This window comes from Bacillus rossius, chromosome 8, assembly GCF_032445375.1.
Source record: "Bacillus rossius redtenbacheri isolate Brsri chromosome 8, Brsri_v3, whole genome shotgun sequence".
NCBI lineage: Eukaryota > Metazoa > Arthropoda > Insecta > Phasmatodea > Bacillidae > Bacillus > Bacillus rossius.
In genome coordinates this window covers 345,368-367,695 of record NC_086336.1, presented here as the reverse complement: position 1 = coordinate 367,695, position 22,328 = coordinate 345,368, and the positions used below count along the sequence as shown (strand labels likewise).

General features: G+C 47.3%; 1 protein-coding gene across 1 annotated transcript in view; it reads left to right on the top strand.

Annotated features, from left to right (window-relative positions):
• The window catches only part of LOC134535419 (cytochrome P450 4C1-like), a 95,968-nt gene that overhangs the window by 20,475 nt on the left and 53,165 nt on the right, over positions 1–22,328 (top strand). The window contains exons 5-7 of the mRNA XM_063374499.1: positions 16,634–16,819; positions 18,068–18,137; positions 19,118–19,244. Of these exons, the coding sequence (XP_063230569.1) occupies positions 16,634–16,819; positions 18,068–18,137; positions 19,118–19,244 (383 nt within the window). The remainder of the gene's footprint in view (positions 1–16,633; positions 16,820–18,067; positions 18,138–19,117; positions 19,245–22,328) is intronic.

Genomic DNA, 22,328 nt, shown 5'->3' with positions numbered 1-22,328 from the left:
TTCGGGGAGTGTCGGGTGTGTTCGGGGAGTGTCGGGTGTGTTCGGGGAGTGTCGGGTGTGTTCGGGGAGTGTCGGGTGTGTTCGGGGAGTGTCGGGTGTGTTCGGGGAGTGTCGGGTGTGTTCGGGGAGTGTCGGGTGTCTTCGGGGAGTGTCGGGTGTGTTCGGGGAGTGTCGGGTGTGTTCGGGGAGTGTCGGGTGTGTTCGGGGAGTGTCGGGTGTGTTCGGGGAGTGTCGGGTGTGTTCGGGGAGTGTCGGGTGTGTTCGGGGAGTGTCGGGTGTGTTCGGGGAGTGTCGGGTGTCTTCGGGGAGTGTCGGGTGTGTTAGGGAGTGTCGGGTGTGTTCGGGGAGTGTCGGGTGTGTTCGGGGAGTGTCGGGTGTGTTCGGGGAGTGTCGGGTGTGTTCGGGGAGTGTCGGGTGTGTTCGGGGAGTGTCGGGTGTGTTCGGGGAGTGTCGGGTGTGTTAGGGAGTGTCGGGTGTTAGGGAGTGTCGGGTGTGTTCGGGGAGTGTCGGGTGTGTTCGGGGAGTGTCGGGTGTGTTCGGGGAGTGTCGGGTGTGTTCGGGGAGTGTCGGGTGTGTTCGGGGAGTGTCGGGTGTGTTCGGGGAGTGTCGGGTGTCTTCGGGGAGTGTCGGGTGTGTTCGGGGAGTGTCGGGTGTGTTCGGGTAGTGTCGGGTGTGTTCGGGGAGTGTCGGGTGTGTTCGGGTAGTGTCGGGTGTGTTCGGGGAGTGTCGGGTGTCTTCGGGGAGTGTCGGGTGTGTTAGGGAGTGTCGGGTGTGTTCGGGGAGTGTCGGGTGTGTTCGGGGAGTGTCGGGTGTGTTCGGGGAGTGTCGGGTGTGTTCGGGGAGTGTCGGGTGTGTTAGGGAGTGTCGGGTGTGTTCGGGGAGTGTCGGGTGTGTTCGGGGAGTGTCGGGTGTGTTCGGGGAGTGTCGGGTGTGTTCGGGGAGTGTCGGGTGTCTTCGGGGAGTGTCGGGTGTGTTAGGGAGTGTCGGGTGTGTTCGGGGAGTGTCGGGTGTGTTCGGGGAGTGTCGGGTGTGTTCGGGGAGTGTCGGGTGTGTTCGGGGAGTGTCGGGTGTGTTAGGGAGTGTCGGGTGTGTTCGGGGAGTGTCGGGTGTGTTCGGGGAGTGTCGGGTGTGTTCGGGGAGTGTCGGGTGTGTTCGGGGAGTGTCGGGTGTGTTCGGGGAGTGTCGGGTGTGTTCGGGGAGTGTCGGGTGTGTTAGGGAGTGTCGAGTGTGTTAGAAAGTGTCGGGTGTGTTCGGGGAGTGTCGGGTGTGTTCGGGGAGTGTCGGGTGTGTTCGGGGAGTGTCGGGTGTGTTCGGGGAGTGTCGGGTGTGTTCGGGGAGTGTCGGGTGTGTTCGGGGAGTGTCGGGTGTGTTCGGGGAGTGTCGGGTGTGTTCGGGGAGTGTCGGGTGTGTTCGGGGAGTGTCGGGTGTGTTGGAGTTCGCCAACAGGAGCGGAAAGACAGAGAGCTGCAATCCAAACGCTAATTGCGCGAAAACAAGCGAGCAACAGCCGCGGCTCAAGTCCGCCCGCCCCCACAACAAGCCGGCCCCTCAGGCTACTGCCCCCAGCCCCCAAGGCAGCCGTGGCGAGCCCCGAGCTACCCCGCCCCCCCGCAATGGCAGAGCCCTAATCAATATTCAGTGTTGAGCGATAGACATGAACTGGAGTACCCTGTCTTGGCAAACCATAAGGGGCTTTCTGCAAGATAGAAAGTGTGAATGTCGATTGGGCCACATAGTTGTGGAAAAGAAGCTCTCCATGGGCTGTCCTCAGGGTTCAGTCCTTGGTCCGCTACTATGGAATATAATATTTGATGAGCTTCTGAAAATTGAGTTACCAGTAAATAACATTATATATGGCTATGCAGATGATGGCTTGCTCATTATACCCGCTACTTCACGCTACGAATTAGAGCAGACAGCAGAAATTATTCTACGCTCTATCAACACCTGGGCAAGCAGTGTCCGACTTCTTATATCATCTGAAAAAACTGAAGGCGTATTACTAAAGGGAAAATTACATAAAGACAGACCACCTTTAATAAGATTTCAAGAACGAATAGTGAAGATAAAACAAAAAGTTAAGTATCTAGGGGTACAAATCACAACGGGAACAGGATACCAAGAACACATACAAGAAGCATCACAAAAGGCCCTACTGTTAATGCAAAAAATAAGGAGTCATAAACCTACAAATGTAGGATTGAGCACTAATACTATGACAACACTGTACAATGGAGTATACCTGGGCATACTTACCTATGCTTGCTCAGTCTGGTATGAACTACTACGCAATTCACATGTAAGAAGAAGGTTAAACTCATCCCAACGAACAGCTCTAATTGCTGTAACAAAAAGCTACAGAACTACGTCTTTAGAAGCACTGCAGGTTATCGCTGGAGCCTTACCTATAGACCTACTAATACAAGAAAGAGCAAAAGTTGTGATATTAAAGATGAACAAGGAATACACTGCTTCAAAATATCGCAGAATTCACATAGAAAATATTGAAATCTGGCAAGAAAGGTGGCGAAACTCTGACAAGGGAAGGCATACACACAATATATTCCCTTCAATAGAAGAACGGATGAAATTTTCATGGATAAGTACTGACCACTACACTTCACAATTCCTAACAGGTCACGGGAATTTTAAACACAAATTAAACTCTTTTAACTTAGTGGAAAGCCCTATGTGCCCTGTGTGCATGGAAGAAGACACAGTAGAGCATGTTCTAAATGATTGCGTTAAAATAGAAGACATACGAAACAAGTACACAAGGAAGATGGCTATGGAGGATGTTGATATTAAGGATATTAATCAAATTGTGAGAGATAAGAAGACTTATGACATATGGAGAAATTACACCTTTGAAGTATCCAAGAGACTGGAGCGTTTCGATAGTTGGATGCACGAACAATCTCTGATGGAAGATCTGCTTTCCGATACGGAATAACTTACTACAGAAAAATAAAATAACTCTTTGAATCTCCTACACAAGTTTCTTTGGCTGTTCTTCTTGTGTATAGTGTAATCGAACAGCCGGAATATTATATCAAATTAGATAAATGAACTGAAAAGAATTAATTAAGAATAAGAGAATTAAAAATATACACCAGATCTCTCTTTGAAAATAAGAATAAGAATTATGACAGAATAACGCCCTGGAAACCTGTATAAGCAAGCTAAAAGGATATGAATTATTATATAATATAAACTGTATTATATTATATAATATATATATATATATATATGTGTGTTAAAAATATAATCATGTGTGCAATAAATATAAATAAACTACTCTTGCAAACCTTATAAAAAGGATTATATCCAGAGTAGTCTTTAAGTAAACATACATAATCTATAATATGATTATTTTCTATAAAGCTACAAGATAATCTGTCTTGGCAAACCCACCCAGGTGTAGAGGCCAGCCCCTGCCTCAGAGGCCCCCGAAGAAACACCATTCGGGGCACAAAAACGGTAAAGGCCGGGCGCAAGGTCAGGTGACGGATCAGCCAGGTACTAAGGCGCCACCCAACTCCACCCCTCCCCCCAGTGATTCCAAGAAAGTCGCGCCTGGGCAACAACAAGCCAGCCCATTGCAGACTGACTCACCAACAGTAATGCCAACTGCTTCACCGCAGCTAAATCCCGCGGAGAAGCCAGTGATGGACGCGAGCGACTTTCTGAAGCTCGTAGGCCAATCGGATGCCATTACACAGGACCCTAACCTTGCACACGTCCTGGAACCAATGTGCATTTTAATGGCTATTTGGTGTAATCCGTCCAAGTCAATAGAGGACAAAATAAAAGCCACCACGGGCTTCGTGACAGCATTAGCGGCCAGCTTTAATGCCGCACACCCTTAATTTAGGTTCTGCCATTAATACTACCCCCGTAGACAGTAGATTAAGTACCATCCTTTACTGGAATGCACGAGGAATTAGAAATAAAATAATCGAATTTACCGATCATTTAATTAAACATAATATTAGAATCGCGGCGATAAACGAAACACACTTAATTCCAACAGATCGTCTAACTATCTTAAATTACACTATTTATAGGCGCGACCGCGATACCAGAAGTGGAGGGGTTGCCCTACTAATCCACAGAAGTATACAACATAGTGAATTTCATTTACCTGAATTTAATAAATTAGAAGCTGTGGCAATTACTTTTAAAGTCAATAAACAACAAATTGTGCTTATTTCGATGTATGCACCACCGGGCAGGTCACTAACTGAAAACGAGCTGGACATCTTATATGGCTCAGCTCCCACATTCCTAGCAGTCGGCGATATTAATGCCAAACATAAAGACTGGAACTGTCGGAGCAATACAGCCAATGGCCTACTGCTGCAAAGACACGAGTCTAACAAAAATTATCAAGTATATTCTCCCTCAGAGCCCACTCACGATAGCGGAGTACTAAGGCACAACCCCGATATTTTAGATATTGCATTAAATAAGAGAGTTCAAACGGGATTCGAACTCAGAGTTTTTCACGAAATGTCGTCTGACCACTTTCCAGTACATCTACTATTCGATGACGTGGACACTGACATCAGTCCTCCGAGAAAAATTAAAGACTACAAGAAAGCCGACTGGAGAGGCTTTCAGACGTATTTAGTCGATAATTTGCCTGCAGCCGATGCTGCCAACTTCAAAACAAAAGATAACATCGAATCAGCAGTCACTGAACTTACAGTTAAAATTCAAACTGCAATTAACTCGTGCATCCCAGAAAAGGTGGTTAGATTTAAGCAAGATGAACTGCCGGTGTATATTAGGGATTTAATTTCTCAGAAAAATAGATTAAGGCGCGAATATACTCGACGTAGGCAGCGCGACATTAAAGCGAGAATTAATGAATTACAGAAAATAATTTCCGATGAAATAACTCTATGGAGGAGCAGCCAATGGGAGACGAAAGTCTCTCAGCTACAGGTGCAAGATGGTAGCACCTGGAGTATGACAAAGCGATTCCTTCATAAGATAGATAAAATACCTCCGCTAAAAACACGCACTGGGTTCGCTTTTACACCGACAGACAAAGCACAAGCCTTCGCGAATACCCTTGAATTAGCCTTTCAACCTAATATCGAACCCTGTGACCCGCAATTTAATGCCAGAATATACAGAGACCTTACAATTAAACTTAATCAGCCTTTAACCTCAAAACCTTACTTAACTCAATCTCAGGAAGTTAAACAGGCTATCAGGCGTATGAAACCACGTAAGGCACCGGGAAACGATGGCATTCAGGCAGTAGTCCTTAAGAAACTGCCCGATGAAATTTTGGAATACCTAGCTCAATTAATAAATGGAATACTTAAACTACAGTATTTTCCATCGCAGTGGAAAGAAGCGAATGTGATAGTTTTTCATAAATCCGGAAAAGATAAGACACTGCCCCAAAATTATAGGCCCATTAGTCTGCTGAGTACATTGTCAAAAGTAGCTGAATGCATAATTCTACAGCGACTAAATACTCACATTAAAGAAAATGACGTACTGCCGGACGAACAATTTGGTTTTCGCAGCGCGCATTCAACAACGCATCAACTGGTCCGTATGACAGAACAAATAATAACTGCGTTCAATCAGAATAGCTATAATCTCGCAGCGTTTTTGGACATAGAAAAAGCCTTTGATAGAGTACTTCATGAAGGCTTAATTTATAAATTATATAAAACTGGCTTCCCCGATTGTTATATTAAATTACTGGCCTCGTATTTAGAAAATAGATCGTTTAGAGTCACGACAGAAGGAGCACAGTCCGATTTAAAAATAATTAAAGCAGGAGTCCCACAAGGCAGCATCTTGGGGCCGGTTTTATTCAATATTTATATCCACGATATGCCTAAGCCCGCACACCGATCAGTTCAGTTTGGTTGCTATGCGGACGATACGGTATTGTTTAGCAGATCTAGTATTCTAGAACTCGCAGCAGACAGATTACAAACCGCGTTAAATTCAATAGAACAGTGGTGCACAAAATGGCGAATTAAGGTAAACCCTACTAAATCAGAAGCTATAGTTTTTACGCGTAAACATCTCCCGCCACTTGAAGATAGACCACGACTAACACTTTTCAATGAGCAAATTCCTCACAAAAATGTGGTTAAATATTTAGGCGTACACATGGATAGGAAACTACTATGGCGCGATCACATAGAGGCGAAAAGAAAAACAGCTTTCACTAGGCTCATGACCCTCTACCCCGTCATGAGCAGACGTTTAGGTAGCTCTGTTAAAAACGGAATAATAATTTATAACGCACTAATAAAACCAATAATCACGTATGCAGCGCCGGTGTGGGCAACAGCAGCGGAATCTCACTTAATCAAGCTACAGAGAATTCAGAATAAGAGTATTCGTATTGCGACAGATGCGCCTGTGTATTGCCCCGTAAGGGCTATGCACAGAGAGCTCAAACTCGAACTTTTAAAACATTATTATTTCCGAACTGCGCAAAAATTCTATGATAAATGTGCCATAAGCAGAAACCCATATATTTCATCACTGGGCGAACAAGATCCAGAGTTGCATGGAAAATATAAAATGCCAAATTCAGTCTTGGCTCACAGACCTCCGTAGTGTGCTGTGGCTGGCTGAGCGATCGGCCAATCAGTCTCCCGCGAGTTGAAACTTAAAATATAGACATCAACGAATAATTTGCTTATTCAAAATGGTCCGAAGCACGCAGGTGTAGGTTCGGCTCCCGGGAGTTCACTGCCTGTTGTGTTAGGGCTGACTCCCTATGTACGATGGGCATGGCCCGCCTGGCAGGCTTCACCTCCAGTGCCGGTTGTGTTTCTGAAAGACATGGGATTTTGAATTACAAGCTTGCAACCATGCCAGAATGCGAATAGGTCTTGACTTAATTCACCTGTAACTTTATACACCGACAGTTCCTCTATATATAACTAGTAGTATAGTAGTAGATATTAGAGATTTGTAAATTAGTAATAAGCCCTAGATACTAAGTAATAGTCATCAAAAATATATATTTCTAAAATAATAATAAAAAATCTAAAAAAAAATAAAAAATAAAAAAAATATATATATATATTTAGTTCTTATTTTAGTTTTATCTTAAGCACTGCACGTCCATCCCTGAGTTGGGTGTTTGCATATTTCGTAACGAAATGCCTAGTTTGTAAGTCATTTATCTTTTTTCTGTTTTAGTTTCTTAGTTTTTTAGGTGCTGACTGGCGGCGGAGTGAGTGGTCAGTGCAACCACTCACCACCAGGGGCGCTTGCGTCCCTGGTCACTAAATCCAGTCCTGGATAAAAAGCAAAGCGGACTACGAGTCCAAGTTCCCAACCCCCGCATGGTAGACTCTTTTCTACTCTGTCCAACACTTCATCCAGACCATCCTCTGTCTCCTGTAAACTCCTACACGTAATGCATGCCAATTTGCATCCCGCATGAATGTGCCCAGGGTTTTCCCTGTGTCTATGCAGGTTTTACCTGGGCCCAACCTATCTCTAGTTATAGTCTAGATTTAAGAGTGAGGGGAGTTAGTCATGGCGCCAATCGCTGCCATGGCTGGCCAATCCCCTCCTAGCACATGATGCATGCGACCCTCTCCTTGCATGGCTAATCCCAGCATGACTAGGCGTATAGGCTTCGGCCTGAGACGCACCTAGGTCCCTCCCTAACCCGGACCCCTCCAAAATACACTTAGTTTTAGTTAGGTTAGGAAAAAAAAAAAAAAAAAAAAAAATTCGAGCCTTGGCCGAGGACGGACGCGTCAAGCGGAGCTGCGAGATTCCAGGAACAGCCTGTTTGCTCGCACACAGGCCAGGTGGTATTCCCAGGTTTTTTTCTAAGAAGTGTAAGCGTGCAAAACAACCCGGGTTGTAGCTAACCCTACAGCCTAGCCACAACCTGGCTTAATACCGGGTGCGTGGTCAGTGGGTGTTAGTGCGTTGTAGGGTGTAACTAGCGACATGACTGACCAGTTAAGTGACGAGCAGGTGATGCAGGAGTGCATCGATGTGACCCTGCCGAGCGACGACGAACAAGAAATGTCTAGCGACGACGGCTTTACAACAGTCGTCTCAAAAAAACAAAAAACGGGAGGAAAGGACGAAAGACTGCGCCCCCCACTGACGAACCCCGCGATCGCAAGGCAGCAGGCCGAGCGACTTCGCAAGCAGCCCGTCAGAAGGGCAAACAACTCGGCCAATCAAACGGCCGCCAACACGTCCGCAGGTTCGAGCCCTGCCCCGCCAAACCCTGCCCCTCAGGCAAAGAAAATGCAGGTGAAACCCCTGTATGTATTTGTTGATTCTGGCCACAGCTACCCGGCCATTAAAACAGTGCTGGATGCAGCACTGCAGGAGCGCTGGTCGTGCGTCAGTCGCGGCCATGACCAGCTCATGATTCACACTGCCACTGTGGAGGAGTACCACAGGGCAGTGCGTGCACTGGAGCAGGCCGGAGTGCAACACTCTGTGCTTCTGCAACGGGACGAGATCCCGAACAAGTTTGTGTTTTGTCGAGTGCATAGCAGCACCGACAAACAATTCATTCAGGCCGAGTTCGCCGCAATGGGTCTTCCAGTGCAGAACTTCTGGTTTCTGTACAACAGGCAGACAAGGCAGCCTATAAATAAGTTAGTCGTAGAGCTCCCGAAGGCCGTAAATCCAGAAAGGATTTACGACCTGAAGTCATTCTGAGGCCTCAGCATTCGTGTTGAGGACTATCGACACCCCAAAGGCCCCCTCCAATGTGGCAACTGTCAGAGGTTTGGCCACCCCGCAAAAGGCTGCAGAGCCTCCCCTGTGTGCCGATGGTGCAGCCAAGGGCACAAAACCGAGGTTTGCCCCCAGGGAGGTGACAGGACGAAGGCAAAGTGCGCGCGATGTGAAGGCCCGCATTGCGCCAATTACAGAGGCTGCATGGCCTACAAGAGGGAGAACTGGCGTCACCTCCCGCAACAGGAGCGGAAAGACAGAGAGCTGCAGTCCAAACGCGCATTGCGCGAAAACAAGCGAGCAACAGCCGCGGCTCAAGTCCGCCCGCCCCCACAACAAGCCGGCCCCTCAGGCTACTGCCCCCAGCCCCCAAGGCAGCCGTGGCGAGCCCCGAGCTACCCCGCCCCCCCGCAATGGCAGAGCCCTAATCAATATTCAGTGTTGAGCGATAGGCATGAACTGGAGTATCCTGTCTTGGCAAACCCACCCAGACCTAGAGGCCAGCCCCTGCCCCAGAGGCCCCCGAAGAAACACCATTCGGGGCACAAAAACGGTAAAGGCCGGGCGCAAGGTCAAGTGATGGATCAGCCAGGTACTAAGGCGCCACCCAACTCCACCACTCCCCCCAGTGATTCCAAGAAAGTCGCGCCTGGGCAACAACAAGCCAGCCCGTTGCAGACTGACTCACCAACAGTAATGCCAACTGCTTCACCGCAGCTAAATCCCGCGATGGACGCGAGCGACTTTCTGAAGCTCGTAGGCCAATCGGATGCCATTACACAGGACCCTAACCTGGCACACGTCCTGGAACCAATGTGCATTTTAATGGCTATTTGGTGTAATCCGTCCAAGTCAATAGAGGACAAAATAAAAGCCACCACGGGCTTCGTGACAGCATTAGCGGCCAGCTTTAATGCTGCACACCCTTAATTTAGGTTCTGCCATTAATACTACCCCCGTAGACAGTAGATTAAGTACCATCCTTTACTGGAATGCGCGAGGAATTAGAAATAAAATAATCGAATTTACCGATCATTTAATTAAACATAATATTAGAATCGCGGCGATAAACGAAACACACTTACTTCCAACAGATCGTCTAACTATCTTAAATTACACTATTTATAGGCGCGACCGCGATACCAGAAGTGGAGGGGTTGCCCTACTAATCCACAGAAGTATACAACATAGTGAATTTCATTTACCTGAATTTAATAAATTAGAAGCTGTGGCAATTACTTTTAAAGTCAATAAACAACAAATTGTGCTTATTTCGATGTATGCACCACCGGGCAGGTCACTAACTGAAAACGAGCTGGACATCTTATATGGCTCAGCTCCCACATTCCTAGCAGTCGGCGATATTAATGCCAAACATAAAGACTGGAACTGTCGGAGCAATACAGCCAATGGCCTACTGCTGCAAAGACACGAGTCTAACAAAAATTATCAAGTACATGCTCCCTCAGAGCCCACTCACGATAGCGGAGTACTAAGGCACAACCCCGATATTTTAGATATTGCATTAAATAAGAGAGTTCAAACGGGATTCGAACTCAGAGTCTTTCACGAAATGTCGTCTGACCACTTTCCAGTACATCTACTATTCGATGACGTGGACACTGACATCAGTCCTCCGAGAAAAATTAAAGACTACAAGAAAGCTGACTGGAGAGGCTTTCAGACGTATTTAGTCGATAATTTGCCTGCAGCCGATGCTGCCAACTTCAAAACAAAAGATAACATAGAATCAGCAGTCACTGAACTTACAGTTAAAATTCAAACTGCAATTAACTCGTGCATCCCAGAAAAGGTGGTTAGATTTAAGCAAGATGAACTGCCGGTGTATATTAGGGATTTAATTTCTCAGAAAAATAGATTAAGGCGCGAATATACTCGACGTAGGCAGCGCGACATTAAAGCGAGAATTAATGAATTACAGAAAATAATTACCGATGAAATAACTCTATGGAGGAGCAGCCAATGGGAGACGAAAGTCTCTCAGCTACAGGTGCAAGATGGTAGCACCTGGAGTATGACAAAGCGATTCCTTCATAAGATAGATAAAATACCTCCGCTACAAACACGCACTGGGTTCGCTTTTACACCGACAGACAAAGCACAAGCCTTCGCGAATACCCTTGAATTAGCCTTTCAACCTAATATCGAACCCTGTGACCCGCAATTTAATGCCAGAATATACAGAGACCTTACAATTAAACTTAATCAGCCTTTAACCTCAAAACCTTACTTAACTCAATCTCAGGAAGTTAAACAGGCTATCAGGCGTATGAAACCACGTAAGGCACCGGGAAACGATGGCATTCAGGCAGTAGTCCTTAAGAAACTGCCCGATGAAATTTTGGAATACCTAGCTCAATTAATAAATGGAATACTTAAACTACAGTATTTTCCATCGCAGTGGAAAGAAGCGAATGTGATAGTTTTTCATAAATCCGGAAAAGATAACACACTGCCCCAAAATTATAGGCCCATTAGCCTGCTGAGTACATTGTCAAAAGTAGCTGAATGCATAATTCTACAGCGACTAAATACTCACATTAAAGAAAATGACGTACTGCCGGACGAACAATTTGGTTTTCGCAGCGCGCATTCAACAACGCATCAACTGGTCCGTATGACAGAACAAATAATAACTGCGTTCAATCAGAATAGCTATAATCTCGCAGCGTTTTTGGACATAGAAAAAGCCTTTGATAGAGTACTTCATGAAGGCTTAATTTATAAATTATATAAAACTGGCTTCCCCGATTGTTATATTAAATTACTGGCCTCGTATTTAGAAAATAGATCGTTTAGAGTCACGACAGAAGGAGTACAGTCCGATTTAAAAATAATTAAAGCAGGAGTCCCACAAGGCAGCATCTTGGGGCCGGTTTTATTCAATATTTATATCCACGATATGCCTAAGCCCGCACACCGATCAGTTCAGTTTGGCTGCTACGCGGACGATACGGTATTGTTTAGCAGATCTAGTATTCTAGAACTCGCAGCAGACAGATTACAAACCGCGTTAAATTCAATAGAACAGTGGTGCACAAAATGGCGAATTAAGGTAAACCCTACTAAATCAGAAGCTATAGTTTTTACGCGAAAACATCTCCCGCCACTTGAAGATAGACCACGACTAACACTTTTCAATGAGCAAATTCCTCACAAAAATGTGGTTAAATATTTAGGCGTACACATGGATAGGAAACTACTATGGCGCGATCACATAGAGGCGAAAAGAAAAACAGCTTTCACTAGGCTCATGACCCTCTACCCCGTCATGAGCAGACGTTTAGGTAGCTCTGTTAAAAACGGAATAATAATTTATAACGCACTAATAAAACCAATAATCACGTATGCAGCGCCGGTGTGGGCAACAGCAGCGGAATCTCACTTAATCAAGCTACAGAGAATTCAGAATAAGAGTATTCGTATTGCGACAGATGCGCCTGTGTATTGCCCCGTAAGGGCTATGCACAGAGAGCTCAAACTCGAACTTGAGTTGCATGGAAAATATAAAATGCCAAATTCAATCTTGGCTCACAGACCTCCGTAGTGTGCTGTGGCTGGCTGAGCGATCGGCCAATCAGTCTCCCGCGAGTTGAAACTTAAATTATAGACATTAACGAATAATTTGCTTATTCAAAATGGTCCGAAGCACGCAGGTGTAGGTTCGGCTCCCGGGAGTTCACTGCCTGTTGTGTTAGGGCTGACTCCCTATGTACGATGGGCATGGCCCGCCTGGCAGGCTTCACCTCCAGTGCCGGTTGTGTTTCTGAAAGACATGGGATTTTGAATTACAAGCTTGCAACAATGCCAGAATGCGAATAGGTCTTGACTTAATTCACCTGTAACTTTATACACCGACAGTTCCTCTATATTTAACTAGTAGTATAGTAGTAGATATTAGAGATTTGTAAATTAGTAATAAGTCCTAGATACTAAGAAATAGTCATCAAAAATATATATTTCTAAAATAATAATAAAAAATCTAAAAAAAAAAAATTAAAAAAAATATATATATTTTTAGTTCTTATTTTAGTTTTATCTTAAGCACTGCACGTCCATCCCTGAGTTGGGTGTTTGCATATTTCGTAACGAAATGCCTAGTTTGTAAGTCATTTATCTTTTTTCTGTTTTAGTTTCTTAGTTTTTTTAGGTGCTGACTGGCGGCGGAGTGAGTGGTCAGTGCAACCACTCACCACCAGGGGCGCTTGCGTCCCTGGTCACTAAATCCAGTCCTGGATAAAAAGCAAAGCGGACTACGAGTCCAAGTTCCCAACCCCCGCATGGTAGACTCTTTTCTACTCTGTCCAACACTTCATCCAGACCATCCTCTGTCTCCTGTAAACTCCTACACGTAATGCATGCCAATTTGCATCCCGCATGAATGTGCCCAGGGTTTTCCCTGTGTCTATGCAGGTTTTACCTGGGCCCAACCTATCTCTAGTTATAGTCTAGATTTAAGAGTGAGGGGAGTTAGTCATGGCGCCAATCGCTGCCATGGCTGGCCAATCCCCTCCTAGCACATGATGCATGCGACCCTCTCCTTGCATGGCTAATCCCAGCATGACTAGGCGTATAGGCTTCGGCCTGAGACGCACCTAGGTCCCTCCCTAACCCGGACCCCTCCAAAATACACTTAGTTTTAGTTAGGTTAGGAAAAAAAAAAAAAAAAATCGGGTGTGTTAGGGAGTGTCGGGTGTGTTCGGGGAGTGTCGGGTGTGTTCGGGGAGTGTCGGGTGTGTTAGGGAGTGTCGGGTGTGTTCGGGGAGTGTCGGGTGTCTTCGGGGAGTGTCGGGTGTGTTCGGGGAGTGTCGGGTGTGTTCGGGGAGTGTCGGGTGTGTTAGGGGAGTGTCGGGTGTGTTCGGGGAGTGTCGGGTGTGTTCGGGGAGTGTCGGGTGTGTTCGGGGAGTGTCGGGTGTGTTCGGGGAGTGTCGGGTGTGTTCGGGGAGTGTCGGGTGTGTTCGGGGAGTGTCGGGTGTGTTCGGGGAGTGTCGGGTGTGTTCGGGGAGTGTCGGGTGTCTTCGGGGAGTGTCGGGTGTGTTCGGGGAGTGTCGGGTGTGTTCGGGGAGTGTCGGGTGTGTTCGGGGAGTGTCGGGTGTGTTAGGGAGTGTCGGGTGTGTTCGGGGAGTGTCGGGTGTGTTCGGGGAGTGTCGGGTGTGTTCGGGGAGTGTCGGGTGTGTTCGGGGAGTGTCGGGTGTGTTCGGGGAGTGTCGGGTGTGTTCGGGGAGTATCGGGTGTCTTCGGGGAGTGTCGGGTGTGTTAGGGAGTGTCGGGTGTGTTCGGGGAGTGTCGGGTGTGTTCGGGGAGTGTCGGGTGTGTTCGGGGAGTGTCGGGTGTGTTCGGGGAGTGTCGGGTGTGTTAGGGAGTGTCGGGTGTGTTCGGGGAGTGTCGGGTGTGTTCGGGGAGTGTCGGGTGTGTTCGGGGAGTGTCGGGTGTGTTAGGGAGTGTCGGGTGTGTTAGGGAGTGTCGGGTGTGTTCGGGGAGTGTCGGGTGTGTTCGGGGAGTGTCGGGTGTGTTCGGGGAGTGTCGGGTGTGTTCGGGGAGTGTCGGGTGTGTTCGGGGAGTGTCGGGTGTGTTAGGGAGTGTCGGGTGTGTTCGGGGAGTGTCGGGTGTGTTCGGGGAGTGTCGGGTGTGTTAGTTAGTGTCGGGTGTGTTCGGGGAGTGTCGGGTGTCTTCGGGGAGTGTCGGGTGTGTTCGGGGAGTGTCGGGTGTTTTAGGGAGTGTCGGGTGTGTTCGGGGAGTGTCGGGTGTCTTCGGGGAGTGTCGGGTGTGTTCGGGGAGTGTCGGGTGTGTTCGGGGAGTGTATGATAAATGTGTCATAAGCAGAAACCCATATATTTCATCACTGGGCGAACAAGATCCAGAGTTGCATGGAAAATATAAAATGCCAAATTCAATCTTGGCTCACAGACCTCCGTAGTGTGCTGTGGCTGGTTGAGCGATCGGCCAATCAGTCTCCCGCGAGTTGAAACTTAAATTATAGACATTAACGAATAATTTGCTTATTCAAAATGGTCCGAAGCACGCAGGTGTAGGTTCGGCTCCCGGGAGTTCACTGCCTGTGCTGTTAGGGCTGACTCCCTATGTCCGATGGGCATGGCCCGCCTGGCAGGCTTCACCTCCAGTGCCGGTTGTGTTTCTGAAAGACATGGGATTTTGAATTACAAGCTTGCAACAAATGCCAGAATGCGAATAGGTCTTGACTTAATTCACTTGTAACTTTATAGGTACACCGACAGTTCCTCTATATTTAACTAGTATTATAGTAGTAGATATTAGAGATTTGTAAATTAGTAATAAGTCCTAGATACTAAGTAATAGCCATCAAAAATATATATATTTCTAAAATAATAATAAAAAATCTATAAAAAAAAATTAAAAAAAATTAAAAAAAAAAAATATATATTTTTAGTTCTTATTTTAGTTTTATCTTAAGCACTGCACGTCCATCCCTGATTTGGGTGTTTGCATATTTCTTAACGAAATGCCTAGTTTGTAAGTCATTTATCTTTTTTCTGTTTTAGTTTCTTAGTTTTTTTAGGTGCTGACTGGCGGCGGAGTGAGTGGTCAGTGCAACCACTCACCACCAGGGGCGCTTGCGTCCCTGGTCACTAAATCCAGTCCTGGATAAAAAGCAAAGCGGACTACTAGTCCAAGTGCCCAACCCCCGCATGGTAGACTCTTTTCTACTCTGTCCAACACTTCATCCAGACCATCCTCTGTCTCCTGTAAACTCCTACACGTAATGCATGCCAATTTGCATCCCGCATGAATGTGCCCAGGGTTTTCCCTGTGTCTATGCAGGTTTTACCTGGGCCCAACCTATCTCTAGTTATAGTCTAGATTTAAGAGTGAGGGGAGTTAGTCATGGCGCCAATCGCTGCCATGGCTGGCCAATCCCCTCCTAGCACATGATGCATGCGACCCTCTCCTTGCATGGCTAATCCCAGCATGACTAGGCGTATAGGCTTCGGCCTGAGACGCACCTAGGTCCCTCCCTAACCCGGACCCCTCCAAAATACACTTAGTTTTAGTTAGGTTAGGAAAAAAAAAAAAAAAATCGTCGGGTGTGTTCGGGGAGTGTCGGGTGTCTTCGGGGAGTGTCGGGTGTGTTAGGGAGTGTCGGGTGTGTTCGGGGAGTGTCGGGTGTGTTCGGGGAGTGTCGGGTGTGTTCGGGGAGTGTCGGGTGTGTTCGGGGAGTGTCGGGTGTGTTAGGGAGTGTCGGGTGTGTTCGGGGAGTGTCGGGTGTGTTCGGGGAGTGTCGGGTGTGTTCGGGGAGTGTCGGGTGTGTTCGGGGAGTGTCGGGTGTCTTCGGGGAGTGTCGGGTGTGTTCGGGGAGTGTCGGGTGTGTTCGGGGAGTGTCGGGTGTGTTCGGGGAGTGTCGGGTGTGTTCGGGGAGTTGGGTCCTTGCTAGCTGCGACCTCTGAGGCGGGCGTCGTGCAAGTCATCACCGGGACTTCAGTTCCATTTGCGCTCATTACAGACACGTCTAATACGAGAGTTGTTCCATCATTTGTTAGTTTGATAATGAATGGACGTGACTTGCGACGAGCCTTTACGAAATTCCCTCGCTGGTTGCACGACAAACACCTCACTTGCGTGTAAAGTTCTTACATCAGCGATGAGAACATTAGAACTTAACATTTAAAAAAATTTTTTTAAAAAAATCAGTGCAATGCCTGTGTAAAGGAATATCTGTTGAAATTTCCCTAAAGAAAAAAACGCAAAATTCTCAGCTAAACATGTTTAGCATCTGGCGCTACGTGATTTTACAGTCCAGAAGAACGTGTAATCGTTTTATTAAATGCATCAAAAAATGAGGTCTATTTGAATGAAATTTATTAAACGTGAATTTCATGTAACATAGAATAATTCTATAAAATGTTAACGTTTTTTTTTTCAGGAACAAAATGGAAGAAGCATCGGCGAATTATAACCCCAACTTTTCACTTTAAAATTCTAGAAGATTTCGTAGAAGTTTTTAATTACAATGGGAAGAAAATGATTGAGAAATTAAAAGAAAAGGCAGATGGCCAAGAGATCGACATATATCCATATGTATCTCTGTGTGCACTCGACATTATTGCTGGTAAGTGTGGTAGTTATTGTTCATGATTACATAGGTAGTGATTAACGATAGCCATATTCAACTTCGTTTAGCTTTATAAGATATCACACACACACACACACACATATAAATAATTGAGGAAACATTCAAGAAGTTAAATACTTTTAACTTCCTAAAATTACAGATACATTTTCCTACTCTTTTGCATAATTTATAGAGCACTGTCATTTCAGTGACTTTGCGGAACTCTTTTCATTTGTTGCTATGATGTAACATTTTAATGATTTAAGAAGTGCTATTTAAAATGTTTGGTTTCATATTATGACCAATTGCAATGTAATTGTAAACTGTAAATAAAACAAATATTTTTATATATAAATTTTCGTTTGTGTCGTATGCATTGCTAAACTGTTTGTAAAATGTAATTTTGATATACACTTTGCGAGTCAAACGCTCTGTCTCAGTGTGCCAGGTCAAGTATGGTCTGTGAGGTGTGTATGGATGTGAATGTATACTACAGAATACACACGCCCAACACGAGAATCGAACTATTATCTCGCACATATTAACTGGTGGGGAAAACAACTGCTCTCCTTTATTTTTTTATATTTAAAAATGTTAGCCTTGTTTGTAATTTTCATCAGCACGAACCAATCTCTTTCTTTATGAATTTATACTGACATTAGTTAGAACCATTTACAGTTTTCTTGCCTTTTGTGAGGCATTTAGATGATGCAAAGCTAGGCCAAGCCTCACCCGGCACTCGAACCACTAACCCATGGAGCGAGAATGACTGGTCTGCTCGAGTGTGAACTGCCAGTGGATACATGGCTCGCGAGTGTGTAGCTTCGGTACTTGAGGTCCAGAACAAGGTCTGTGCAGAGTTTTATACTCTGATGTATAGTTGAAAATAAGTAGTCGACTGTCATTGAAGAAACATGTTCAGTAGCTGCGAGTGTTTCCAGGTTATGTGCGCAAAGATAATCATGGGTCTGTATACCCAATTCTTTTAATTATGGTAACCTTTCCAGCGTACTTAACAGTAGATTTACAATTTACAGCTTAAAATATACACATGCTGCATCCAGAATGGTCTTTAATATAAAAAATTTGTCTCCGAAAATCAGATAGGAATTTACAAAAAAAAAAAAAAACTAAAATGCGCTCATTAAATGTTAATTTTTATTTTATTTTAAGCCATGTAACTTTGTGATCCAGTGTATAGTCAGTAAAATTCTAACAAGTCAAACTTATGCTTTTATTTTTCAGAAACCGCTATGGGGATTTCAATCAATGCCCAAGACAACAATGAAGCTGACTTCGTCAAGGCAACGAGGAAGTAAGTTCGGTTGCAGTTCAAACAAAAATAATAATAAAGTAAAAAAAAATAATGTACCATGTTTTTATAACGGACTAAAAAGTATAAAATAATTTCTCTAATCCTTATGAACGATAAAACCATATACAGAATTACAGATTTTTAACTTTTTTCTAAATTATCCTGAAAATTCATACTTGGCAACTTTTGATAGCTATTAAACTACTTGTAAGATCGGAAACAAAAAGAATGGGGCATGCAATACATAAATATAAAGAGTGTAGAGAGTAGCTATCAATAAAATACCATTATATGTGTGTGTGTTCTTGCACAGTATGCGATAAATTCTCTCTCATTTCGATGCCACTGTGTCGTTGCACGCCTTTCTTTGTTTCCCACAGCACTCACTGTCTTCAGTAGCCCACCATGACTCGTGCACGAACAAGTATCATTCTAAAACAAATATTAAAAGAAGCATAACATTGAAATTAACACTTACATAATACATAACCTATCCAACCAAATTAAAAACCAGTAAAACTATACTTAAAATGCTTTTCTCGATTAAATAATTAAATATTGAAATTAAATACAAGAATAATTCGAATAATAAAATACAAGTATGAAAAACTAGGTCATTGTGACCTTGAAGGCTGACATATTGCAGTACCTACTGAGGAAACAAAATACTTATTCCTTTGATAATTATGTAGAAAAGCTGGGGAGGGCAGTATCTTGCAGGGTCTTGCAATGTTTCAAGGTGGCAGGGCAAGACTGGGAACTGAGCCCAGATCCTTCAGAGTGTGAGTTCAGTGTCTTACCACTGTGTTCCTTTGCCCCGCTTGATCACAAATAGAACTAGATACAAAATACCATTTAATTTCAATCTGTAAACTATAATTTTAAAAGTTGACCCAGTCGTCAGTATACCTGACAGTGGGGTCAACAGACGGCGGAGAGGCGTAGAGGCCGAGAGGTTGACAACAGGCGTGGTGTTGCAGCATGGCGCGCATCATCGTGTGGCGGTCCTTCAAGCCGTGGCTGCAGTGGGGCTGGCTCATGCAGCTGCTGCCCACTGGCCGGCTGCAGCGGCGGTCCCTGGCGGTGCTGCACGCTCTCAGCTCGCAGGTCAGCCTCTAGCCTCCACAGCCTCTACACCCTCCTGCCTGTCTGCCTTTCTGCCTGTCTGCCTGTCTGCCTGCCTGCCTGTCTGCCTGCCTGCCTGTCTGCCTGCCTGCCTGCCTGTCTGCCTTTCTGCCTGTCTGCCTGCCTGCCTGTCTGCCTGCCTGCCTGTCTGCCTGCCTGCCTGCCTGCCTGCCTGTCTGCCTGCCTGCCTGCCTGCCTGCCTGTCTGCCTGCCTGCCTGCCTGCCTGTCTGCCTGCCTGCCTGTCTGCCTGTCTGCCTGTCTGCCTGCCTGCCTGCCTGCCTGCCTGTCTGCCTGCCTGTCTGCCTGCCTGCCTGCCTGCCTGTCTGTCTGCCTGTCTGCCTGCCTGCCTGCCTGCCTGCCTGTCTGCCTGCCTGCCTGTCTGCCTGCCTGTCTGCCTGCCTGCCTGCCTGCCTGTCTGTCTGCCTGTCTGCCTGTCTGCCTGCCTGTCTGCCTGTCTGCCTGTCTGCCTGCCTGCCTGTCTGCCTGCCTGTCTGCCTGCCTGCCTGCCTGCCTGCCTGCCTGCCTGCCTGCCTGCCTGCCTGTCTGCCTGCCTGTCTGCCTGCCTGCCTGCCTGCCTGCCTGCCTGTCTGCCTGCCTGTCTGCCTGTCTGCCTGCCTGCCTGCCTGCCTGCCTGCCTGCCTGCCTGCCTGTCTGCCTGCCTGCCTGCCTGCCTGTCTGCCTGCCTGCCTGCCTGCCTGTCTGCCTGTCTGCCTGCCTGCCTGTCTGCCTGCCTGTCTGCCTGTCTGCCTACCTGTCTGCCTACCTGCCTGCCTGCCTGCCTGTCTGCCTGCCTGTCTGCCTGCCTGCCTGCCTGTCTGCCTGCCTGCCTGTCTGCCTGCCTGCCTGCCTGCCTGCCTGCCTGCCTGTCTGCCTGCCTGCCTGTCTGCCTGCCTGCCTGCCTGCCTGCCTGCCTGCCTGCCTGTCTGCCTGCCTGTCTGCCTGCCTGCCTGCCTGACTGCCTGCCTGTCTGCCTGCCTGTCTGCCTGCCTGCCTGTCTGCCTGCCTGCCTGCCTGTCTGTCTGTCTGCCTGTCTGCCTGTCTGCCTGCCTGTCTGCCTGTCTGCCTGTCTGCCTGCCTGCCTGTCTGCCTGCCTGTCTGCCTGCCTGCCTGCCTGCCTGCCTGTCTGCCTGCCTGCCTGTCTGCCTGCCTGTCTGCCTGCCTGTCTGCCTGCCTGCCTGCCTGCCTGCCTGCCTGTCTGCCTGCCTGCCTGCCTGCCTGCCTGCCTGCCTGTCTGCCTGCCTGTCTGCCTGCCTGCCTGCCTGTCTGTCTGCCTGTCTGCCTGTCTGCCTGCCTGCCTGCCTGCCTGCCTGTATACCTGCCTGCCTGCCTGTCTGCCTGCCTGCCTGCCTGTCTGCCTGCCTGCCTGCCTGCCTGCCTGCCTGCCTGTCTGCCTGCCTGCCTGCCTGCCTGCCTGCCTGTTTGCCTGTCTGTCTGCCTGCCTGTCTGCCTGCCTGCCTGTCTGCCTGCCTGTCTGCCTGCCTGCCTGCCTGCCTGCCTGCCTGTCTGCCTGCCTGCCTGCCTGTCTGCCTGCCTGCCTGTCTGCCTGCCTGCCTGCCTGCCTGTCTGCCTGCCTGCCTGCCTGCCTGCCTACCTGCCTGCCTGCCTGCCTGCCTGCCTGCCTGCCTGTCTGCCTACCTGCCTGCCTGCCTGCCTGCCTGCCTGCCTGCCTGCCTGTCTGCCTGCCTGCCTGCCTGCCTGCCTGCCTGCCTGTCTGCCTGCCTGCCTGTCTGCCTGTCTGCCTGCCTGTCTGCCTGTCTGCCTGCCTGTCTGCCTGTCTGCCTGCCTGCCTGCCTGCCTGTCTGCCTGCCTGCCTGCCTGTCTGCCTGCCTGTCTGCCTGCCTGCCTGTCTGCCTGCCTGTCTGCCTGCCTGTCTGCCTGCCTGTCTGCCTGCCTGTCTGCTTGTCTGCCTGCCTGTCTGCCTGCCTGCCTGTCTGCCTGCCTGCCTGCCTGCCTGTCTGCCTGTCTGCCTGCCTGCCTGCCTGCCTGCCTGCCTGCCTGCCTGTCTGCCTGCCTGCCTGCCTGCCTGCCTGTCTGCCTGCCTGTCTGCCTGTCTGCCTGTGCCTGGTGTCTGTATCCATCCAGGCACTCTGTGACTGTTATTATTCTTAAAGAGCTTGTACGCTCTTTCAAACTGTTTAGTTATATATTTCTGATGGCATGATTAAATGTCAATTTTCTTTTAATTCCTTTTTATATACATATGTTAATTCATTAATATAAATATTTGTTATCTATAATCAGTTTATGAATAATTTTAAAATACCTTCACGAATCCCTTCATACACTTCACAGACCATGTGTGATACAGATATCTTCGACATCTGCATTAGGCTGCTGAACGATTCTCCACCGGCCAGATAACGCAGTGCCATCGCCATTCTCAGAGAAGCTGTAATTATTTATATATATATATATAATTTTTTTCCTTGTTTCTTTATTTTTCTGCCTAACAGCTGAATCAATTCTTCAACGAGACTTAGGGTCAAACGCTTCGTTCGAAAGTAAATTACAGCCGAAACGAGCCCCTCCACAAAAAGCACACTTCACCTTTCCACCAACCTCTCCTGTTTCGATTGTTCTCGCTGTCCAACATCTCCTCTGCACAGCCCTCGATCCCGCAAGGTCAGCCATATTCAGTAACAGACGAGCAACAAGGCATTCAAGTGTGTTCCCGCCACAAAGTCTCTGAGTGTTGGTGTAACGAATATCAGTTGTAAGTCGCCCGTGAACACGAATGCCGGTGCGAATATTCAGTTTTCCAACCCTGGGTTGGTACGACTGCCGCGCGCCTAGTGTCGCCCGCCGGAACTACCGGTGAAGCCGCCAGGGAACCACACATAACTTAAAACAGCCATAACTTAGAAACCTCGAAAAATCCACGTAACTTAGAACTGTCATAAGTTAGAACGTTCATAACTTAGAAACACGCAATGCAGAACCACACAACTTAGAAACGTCGTAACGTAGAAAGTCACAACTTAGAACTATCACAACTTAGGACTGTCGTAACTTATAAACACGTAACTTAGAAACACGCAACGCATAACCACACAACTTAAAACCGT